Source organism: Petromyzon marinus, chromosome 43, assembly GCF_048934315.1.
Source record: "Petromyzon marinus isolate PM22_M1 ecotype Great Lakes invasive population chromosome 43, UKy_Petmar_22M1.pri1.0, whole genome shotgun sequence".
Lineage (NCBI taxonomy): Eukaryota > Metazoa > Chordata > Hyperoartia > Petromyzontiformes > Petromyzontidae > Petromyzon > Petromyzon marinus.
The window spans coordinates 4,777,934-4,787,282 of record NC_133709.1 but is presented as its reverse complement, the minus strand read 5'-3'; the positions used below and the strand labels follow the sequence as shown (position 1 = coordinate 4,787,282).

The window sequence follows — 9,349 nt, the reverse complement described above, 5'->3', positions numbered from 1 at the left end:
GGAAACAATAAAATAATTTAAAAATTTTAAAATATAAAACAACAAAATTCTCCCTCTATATTCTTGGTTCTTTCGGTAAAGTCACGTAGAAAAGGGAAACAATAAAATAATAAAAAAAATATTCTTATTATTTAAAAAATATTTCTTGTTAATTTTAAATCATTAAAAATATATTTACGCGACTTTACCTAAAGAACCAATGAAATATGAATCCCTGCATTAACGAAAGCTTTAAATATTTTTTTTAAAAAAACGCCCCTCTGTTCTAACACCGCGGCCGCAAACTCGTGAGCTCCTGGCGTCGTTAAGGTCGGTCGCTCGGTCGGGCGGGCGATCACTCGCCTCAGCTTTCCTCACTAAATCTCTCTCCTTCAAGACGTCTCATAATCCTTTCCTCTACGCCTGGTGCGTCAATAATTAACGAGTTAACAATTAACGAGTTAATTATTGACGCTTCCACCCGCCTTTTACGGGTAACCTCGGACGGTTTCGCTTTGAGGGGTACAGTGTCGCCCGTACAGTGTCGTGCAAGGTACTGCGAGTAAATTGAGAGTTTTTAATTCCGCGTTTACGTCGATGGTTATCGCACGGTAGCATCGCTGTTCCTAGGCGTCTTTAAGTTGTTCGTATGCGAGTTCTCAGGTTGTTGGGGTGGGGGGGGGTTTAAATGTTATTTTAAACTTTGTAGAAGCGGCGTTGACCAGCGTGGTGAAGTATGGTCAAATAACCCTCTTTCCCCACGGCGTGAGGAGGAGGAGGGGTTGGTTGTGTGTGTGTGTTTAAATAACACCGCTAATGTGTTGGTTAAATAGTGTAGTTTAGTGTTAAATAGTGTAGTGTAATGTTAAATAGTGTAGTGTAATGTTAAATAGCGTGGTGGGGGGGTGATAACGCTGTGGTGTAAGGCCGTATTTGGCGTGATGTAACGTTGAAGAGTGGAGTGTAATGTTTAAGTGTAGTTTAGTGTTAAATAGCGTAGTTTAGTGTTAAATAGTGTAGTGTAATGTTAAATAGTATAGTGTTAATGTTAAATAGCGTGGTGGGGTGGTGGTAACGCTGTGGTGTAAGGCCGCATTTGGCGTGATGTAACGAAGAGTGGAGTGTAATGTTTAAGTGTAGTTTAGTGTTAAATAGTGTAGTTTAGTGTTAAATAGTGTAGTGTAATGTTAAATAGTATAGTGTTAATGTTAAATAGCGTGGTGGGGTGGTAACAACGCTGTGGTGTAAGGCAGCATTTGGCGCGATGTAACGTTGAAGAGTGGAGTGTAATGTTTAAGTGTAGTTTAGTGTTAAATAGTGTAATGTAATGTTAAATTGCGTGGTGATGTTTCAAAGTGTAGTTTAATGTTAAATCGTGTAGTATAATGTTACATAGCGAGATGTAATGGTAAATAGTGGACTATGTACGTGTATATATGTGGAACTTCTTTCGCACCGTACGTAGCTAACCGTGCTAATCGGAGGCGCGGTGTAAGGACAACAAAACTAAACACAAAAAGCAGTTCTACTGCTATGGTTTAATGTCAAAATAGAGCCGTGCAACGTGACGTGATGTTAATTAGTGTAGTATTGTAGACTCGTGTTTTAATAGGGCCGTGTGACGTGTGAGATTCGCTTCGGCCAAAGTTATTCACGACAATGTGATCAGACGTTTTCGGGAAAATTATGTTGGAAGAAACGAAGATAGTCGCAAATCTTAGTTCACATTCGGAACTTCAGTTGTAGCCATCCATTGTATCGTTAAAGCGCGGCGATTAACTTTTCACATGGCTCCGTGTAAATTTGAGGTCCCACTTTTGGTGGATTTCAGGAGAACTCCTATCCGCGGTCATGCGTGGCGACCCATATCGCGGATTCTATCATCCGTGGGGGACTATCTGCGATGTTGCTATCCGCGGGGGTAACACGGCCGATAGCCGCGGATGATCGGATGAATTTGCCGCGCGATTCCTCTCGTCCGCGCAAAAAATACTGCAGGCAATAAGATTCCATTCCGCAAAGACTTGTTGGGAAAGTCACGGATAATTGGACGAATAGGTCCACGGATAATAAGAGTTTTCGCGTAACCTACAACTGTCGCGAAAAAGAGGGCCGCGGATAACCAACCAATTGTCCTTTAAAGTGGCCAGAACACTCAACAGGTGAAGTGGGTGTTTAGAAACATCAGGTGCGAAAATATGAAGTCTGTGACCTCATACAAAACAGAAACTACGATTTTATGGACATCTCATCGGGAAATCTGGAGATTGTAAAAAGGCCAGAAGCCCCGGATATTACATCTGGCCAGAGCTGACGAGGTTGACTTTGAAGGCAGTGGACAGATGATGTAAGTGAACGGGTAGGGATGCAGATTAACGCAGTGAGACTGATGGAGCACAAGGATAATTTATTGTCAAATGTAGTCTCTCCGAGTTACATTTCATTGCTTTTTTTTATAAACGCACTCTGATTGTTTTTGATGTAATTTAGATCGCCGCTTGCAAAAGAGGCAACGTTTCATGGGTCTCAATGGGTTGTGTCTTAGGTTAAATAAAGGATACAATAACAGGGAAAGTGGCTGGCACACCACCAAACCCTCTGGGAAAGAGGGTGGCACTATACGAGTCGAGATTTAGCCAATCCAAAATCCCTGTGAAAACATGGCCATTTTGGTAGCTACACGCGTGTTGAACTTCTCTCGCACCGTACGTAGCCAACCGCGCTTCATCGGAGGTGCGTGAAGCTAATCGGAGGTGCTCCACCAGTCTCACTTGCGTTGTTATAATGGCATACCCGTGCCAGATCTTTCCCTTGTTTGGCGGCACGCGTGGTAGGAGGAGGGGGTTCAGAGCTTGCCCTCTTCACGCCGTCACGCGCGTGTCGTGTGCAGTTGGGGCCGCTCGTGTCGCGATGCTGCAGGTGACGGCGTGGCGATGCGCGGCCTGGGTGCCGGCGGGAGCTTCCGTCGCGTGGGCACCACGGGCGGGGACGCGGGCCCTGGGACCCTCGTGCTTGCGCTGCGCCACTCTGCGCGCTCCCCTCGTCACGAGGGGCTCAACCCGGGCACAGAGTAATAATATATAATTCACTCCGCAGGCTTTAACTCGGTGTGCCGGTAGTGGCCAGTGTGTGTGTTGAGAGCACAGGTGGCTAAAGTGATGGTTGGGGAGAGTGGGTAGCTCAGTGTGAGGTCACTGGGACAGCCCTAACATATATTCTGAGTTCAAATTTGAGGCAGCCACCAATAAGTTTAACTGATCTCAAGTGTAGCGAGTTAATGGCATTAGCCCGGTCACAAATCATAGACCAAAATATCCATAATAATACATCTATTTGGTTTATTGTAAAATTGAGAATGAAAAGTTTCGATTGATTAACATTCATTGAACACTGTAGGGAATGTAACATATGGCGATCGAAAGTTATTTCAAAATTAGTTAACGTGATTTCCGTAGCCATTCTCTGATGGCCGCTAGAGTTCTGTGGTTAGATTCCTTAGCCTCATCACATGACACCTATTCACAGTTGTAAACGGTATTGCATAAATCAGAAACGTTGCTTATATAAGGTTTCTTATATCCAGCTTGTTTTGTATTATAATGGTTCCTAAGTGAAGTGGTCGTTGGCAGGTAACTTTGGGCCTGGAAGCGGTCCGTACACACGCAAGAATCGCACCTCGCTCGCCTACATCATCGCCACCGTCACGGGGATGCTGGGGCTGTCCTACGCTGCGGTGCCGCTCTACCGCCTCTACTGCCAGGTGCAGCCTCTTCCTCCTCCCCACAGTCGCACTCCACATTCCCTCCACATTTCGAATCGTGCGTTTAGAGCATTTGGCTGCTATAGATTTCCACATAAGCCCCTTAAACTATCACTTGTGGCCAGGTTGCTTCTGAAACTCGGTGGGCTTTACCTGGTAAAATAAAAAGTTTAGTTTAGCACTGCGAGCCACGCCACACTGCCACCATCGCTGCCCCGTTGCACACCTCATCCTCGAGTGCTGTTGTTTGTCGCACTTTGATTATGGAATGATAATTTAATAATTTCAACTTGTAACGCCGCATAGTATTTCCTCGCTCATGAAGAGCGAGAACTCGGAGGTGCGAGGAACCCAAGACAATCGGAAAAGCCAGCCACGCGGTAGGGGGGGGGTCCACCACCAAGTTCCCAAGCTCTGCAGGCCTCTATATATACACGCAGGTGTTATCGGCCAATTAATGAGTGTTTACATGTGGGAGGAAATCGGAGCACCTGGAAAAAGCCCACGCATAATGAGGGGAACACTATCCAATATGGAACATGGGAGTCCACAATTTGGTGTACCGCTACCTCCTGACAAGCCATGGCATGGCACCCCCGATGCCCAGGGGAAGGGAGTTTCACATTTGTGATCCACTAGGTCTCATCTCCAGTGAATGACAGGCATGCGGTACCACTGCCCAGCTTATGTCGAATGTAGAAATAGCCACACTTTACAGATTGTTGTTTCGTTTTGAAATCCATTTAGGCAAAACTGCAGCCCTGCAATTTCTTGCTCGTACAACGCTAGGTGGAAGGACCTCCCTCTGACCTACTTTACCACACTTATCGGATGTCTTCGAAAAGGTGGAAGTATCCAGACTTTACCCCACCATACGCAACCTGCCGATCAACTCACCGTGGTGAACCCATTTATACTGCTGGATGGACAGAGGCGCATTGGTGGAGGGGGCGGGAGGGGATTTAAGAAACTTTAACCATTGTTTCAACTGCTGCGTCAGGAGGGCAAACCGGCGACGTCTGTTTTGCAAGTCCAGTGCTATCACGGCAGCATCCGGTCACACACGGACATCACCAGATCTCAATCGGCGATGTTAAAATTGCGTTGGCGACTGCGCTGGGCCATCTGGGCCTCGCATGCGCATGCAGGCCACAGGGCTGGGTGGTCAGGCGGTGGCCGGCCATGGCACGGAGGGCGTGGCGACGATGCGTCCTGTGCGTGAGCGCGCCATCCGCGTCATCTTCAACGCCGACGTGCACGCAGGCCTCCTGTGGAACTTCCGGCCGCAGCAGAGCGAAGTGAACGTGAGTGACGGGGTGCACGCCCTGCGTTTTCTAAATCGTCGTTGGCGTTTTTTTCTGTTATGGTCGTAGTCTTTCGTCAGTGACACATGGAGTTTCCAGTCAAGCCTTAGTCTGTCTACTTATTATAATTTTATTTGTCGAGTTGATGAAAGCAGAACTTTAATTCCACTCTTAGCTAGTAAATGCTGGTTTGAGGGGCGCACAATTCGTACACTTCGCCAAAGTCATCAGGTCAGCCAATTAATAAACTCCGTCAATCTGGTTTTATATACGGATGCAGATAATTACCATGTTTGGTTTTTCCCAGTGCACTGCAATCTCGAATAACGTGACTAAATTATCTTTGTATGTTGTCATAGTCGTCGTGGTTTTGGTCTGGTGGGTAGCGAAGTCATTTTCGTTTGATGGTTTTAGTCCACTTGGTCATTGTTGACTAAAACACAAACCCCCCACTACCTTTGACGAAGATTTTCGTCACCAATTTCACAAACGATATTAGCGCCAGCGCACACGCGCACTCTTGACCAGGCACCAGCGTGACGCCCGCGTGTGGATGAACCCACTTTGTGCACCATCCTGGCAGGTCGTGCCCGGTGAGACGGCACTGGCGTTTTACCGCGCCAAAAATCCTTCCTCGAAGCCGGTCGTCGGCATCTCTACGTACAATGTAGTGCCCTTTGAAGCGGGCCAGTACTTCAACAAGATTCAGGTAAGCTCGTTTAACACAGCTCAATGATGAAGTCGTATCGCCTGGTTTTTCCTTATTCAGCGTAGGGTGGTGTACGTGTCATTTGGAAGTCACGAGCCACTGTGCGACTATCGCACTGCTCTGGTGCCATCACTCCAACCTCCGTTGAATTGGCAAGTGGTAATGCATCGATTCATAGGTTAAAGTCGTTGTTTGCGCTCATATGTGCATCGCACGTGGGAATGTTTTACTTTATGAGACCTCATTTGGCAGTAACAAGATATAGTAATAATGTAAGTGCTTACCCCGAGCTCTCAATACTCTGATGGTGTGCTGTTTTTGAGTTGTACGCCTTTTGGCGTCTTCTGGTCCAACACCAGTGGAGACTGGGCTCTAAGAAAAGCCGTCTCGGGTGTGGACCAATCAAATTCAAGGACAGTGCATATTATCAGAGTTGTCTTTTTTGTTTGCATTTTGACTACTTGTATTGTGGTTATTGCAAACATGATCCCTTGTATAAAGGTGTTAGTTTTTGTGCCAGATAAAAGGGTAAAAACCTATTACTAATGTTTTACTTGTTTATGTTTTAAGTCATGGGCATGTGTCCCTTTGCAGCCACTAGAGGTGTGCTGCATCAACCATAGTGTTGTCATTTAAATGTAGTTTGGTCTCAACAGAGGTTTTGTTTCCCAAATATGAAAAATAGTTGGGGCTTTTTCTCCAAACGAATTCCAATTGTGCTATCGGCAGCGTGGCAGGAGACAATGAAAAATCTCACAGAGCAGTGGAGCCCAAATATTTGAGAACAGAAGTTTTTTCCAGGAATTTGGACTTAAGACAAACCCTGCAAATGACCTTATTGTTTACACTGTAGTGTTTGCCAGATAGTCCGAATGTATTTAACATTCTCTGAGCTGGAATTGATCAAAATTAAGGACGAAAAAACGATTCTTATATTATGGCTGTCGTAGTCAACCGAGACCATCAACTCGCTAAATTTGAGATCCCCAAATAATCACGGAGTGGCCGAAATCTGGCCTTGAACTTTGGTTCTTGGTAGTGCCAATCGAGCACCGCTATGCACCACAATGTTAAAGCAAAAATGTATTCTTGTATCACGTAGTGGTCCAAACTAATGACAATTCCTTGAATTGCAAAGGGAAAAATCGTCAGACGGCTGCTGTGTTGACCTTTCATCAATGTGATGACTGGGATTTTGACTTTTGCCGTTTGAATGTGAGGCCAATTAATTACCACTTGAGCCGTCTACTTCCTCTCAGGTAATGGTTGATATTTGCAAATTCGTGTGCAGTTTGGCGCCATCTATCATAGTGCGGTCGTGTCGCTATAGTTCTCTGCGGTGAGTAAAACAACGGCAACTATGCCTCTCTAAATTAAATTAACGCCGAACCGCTTGCACGTTCCGAGATTCAGAGATGAAAGCGACCCGCCCCTGCAACTTGCAGACGTCTCAGAATGTCAAAGGGCTCAATGAATGCTCGAGCAGTACGTGTTCAAGCTTTGGGAACGGGTTCCCCCTCCGCATCGCACGCGCCCCTCTTCGTGTGCCGCAGTGCTTCTGCTTCGAGGAGCAGCGCCTGAACCCGCACGAGGAGGTGGACATGCCCGTGTTCTTCTACATCGACCCAGAGTTCGCCGAAGACCCGCGCATGGCCAACGTGAACACCATCACGCTCTCGTACACGTTCTTCGAAGCCAAGGACGGCCAGTTCCTCTCCCTGCCAGGCTATAATAAATGATGCAGTGCTCCTCTGGCCTCTGGGGGCGGGGTGGGGGGGATGCTGAACCGGTGCCCCGTGGTTGGACTATACTGCAGAGCCAAGACCCGTGTTCCTTGGCGTTCTTTCAACCAACTTGAGGCTTGCCCCGCGACAGGTGCCGTCGCAGCCGAGACATTTTACACCTCTCCTTAATGCCTTGAAATCTGCAGAAGCGTTTTTTTAACAAGGTAAATGTAGGGGCATGGCAGGGCGGCGCCATGGGTTAGCAGTTGTGCATTTACCGTTTGTTGCAGAAGTTTGCAATTTCGGGCCCCATGGCCGCCCTGGTTCATACAGCGGGTTTTTATTAACTGTAAAAATACGCGCCGTCTGACACGCACTCGGTGGACTTTAAAAGATCCCATAATGTTATTCAATAATCAGCAGGCCATATGTGCTGGCAACGTGGTCAAATTTTTTTAAATTACCCGCAAGTTACGCAATGTGAAAATGCATGGCAACAGCGCGTGCTACCGCAAAAATGTATTGAGAACCCTTTGAGAAATTATCTTGAGATTCCAATGCTTTCCTGGGTGATAAAATGTTATGTTCAACCACCTTTGTGTATGCCAAACACAGCCTATTATAAGTTCTTAATCCTTAAGGCTCCATGCTTAATTTTTTTTTTATCAACGATCATCTTTAACCTCCACTTGAAATTGTGCTGCTGCCGTTTACATAAATCGTGGCCTTCGGAAAACCCTGTTTGGCTTCACGTGTTTTAAAATGTATTTCATCTTATATCAAAACATGAAACCAAAAACCATTGTGGTAAATTTTAATTTAAAGCTTTCGTGACTGCAGTAATTCATATTCTTAGCCCTTTCGGTAAAGTCACGTTGAAGGGAAACAATAAAATAATATATTTATATGTATTTATATATATTTTATTGTTTCCCTTCAACGTGACTTTACCGAAAGAGCTAAGAATACCATTGTGGTAGTTGAGCGTTTTTCTTTTTGCTGCAGAACATGATTTCGAGTGTGCCCTATGTAAAGATTCATAACGGTTCCGTGGTTTGTATATAATTATTCACTCCCCTCGCGATTTGATGAATTATATAATTGTTCGGGATCGGTATGCGATTAAAGAATGTTATTTATAAACACTTTCGTCAATATAGCGTCCCTAGTGGCTGCAGGAGTGAAGTGAACCAATACAGCTTGATAAAAAAGTTACAAGGTACAGTCCTGAAAATGCTTGCCTGTGCTGCTGCTGGAAGCACGGCCTCCACTAAATTGAGCTCTACAAGGTATGCGGCCTACTCTTCCAAACTGGTCAGACATCCTGGAAAGCGGTGTTGAGTACCTACACTTTGCCCCCACCGCACACGACCTGCTGAGCAACTGTTTTGGACCCATTTAAACTGCTGGTTCAGGGGTCGTCAAACAAAATAAGTAATTTTTTTTTTTACAAATTCGATAAAACTAAATATTTCAAGAGCTGCAATGTGAATACGAGACGGTGGTCCTTAATAAATAACGACACGAAGCAGTCCTTAAAGAGCCGCCGGTTGCCGGCCCCTGTGCTGGGTGGGCGGAGGCGAACAGGATCCAAATAAATATGCCCAGTGTTTCAACTGTTGGGCCGTGAGATCGGGCCGTGAGATCGGGCCGTGAGATCAGGTCGTGAGATCAGGTCGAACCGGGCGACCTCGGGATCGCAAGTCCAGTCTGCTTAACAATTGCACCACATCATCCCAAATACATGCACTTGCAGTATTTGCCTACTATACATTCCCACGTGATAAGCCACTTAGTTGAGCCATCATTTGTGGTTAGGTCGCTTCTGAAAACGAGACCATACTACCTGGTAAAAATAAAAACGTTTACTCGT

The 9,349-nt window shown here is 45.8% G+C and overlaps 1 protein-coding gene across 2 annotated transcripts; it reads left to right on the top strand.

Annotated features, from left to right (window-relative positions):
* The first annotated feature begins 202 nt into the window (after positions 1-202).
* On the top strand, positions 203-8,914 carry COX11 (cytochrome c oxidase copper chaperone COX11). Of its 2 annotated transcripts, none has more exons than XM_032970220.2 (6): positions 203-309; positions 2,870-3,049; positions 3,609-3,739; positions 4,888-5,043; positions 5,627-5,752; positions 7,306-8,914. In XM_032970220.2, exons 2-6 carry the CDS (start codon positions 2,890-2,892, stop codon positions 7,489-7,491), a joined length of 759 nt encoding a protein of 252 aa, XP_032826111.1. In that variant the 5' UTR covers positions 203-309; positions 2,870-2,889; the 3' UTR covers positions 7,492-8,914. The 2 variants fall into 2 exon arrangements, with proteins under 2 accessions (XP_032826111.1, XP_032826110.1); XM_032970219.2 differs by lacking the exon at positions 203-309 and adding an exon at positions 316-532.
* Positions 8,915-9,349: the final 435 nt, after the last annotated feature.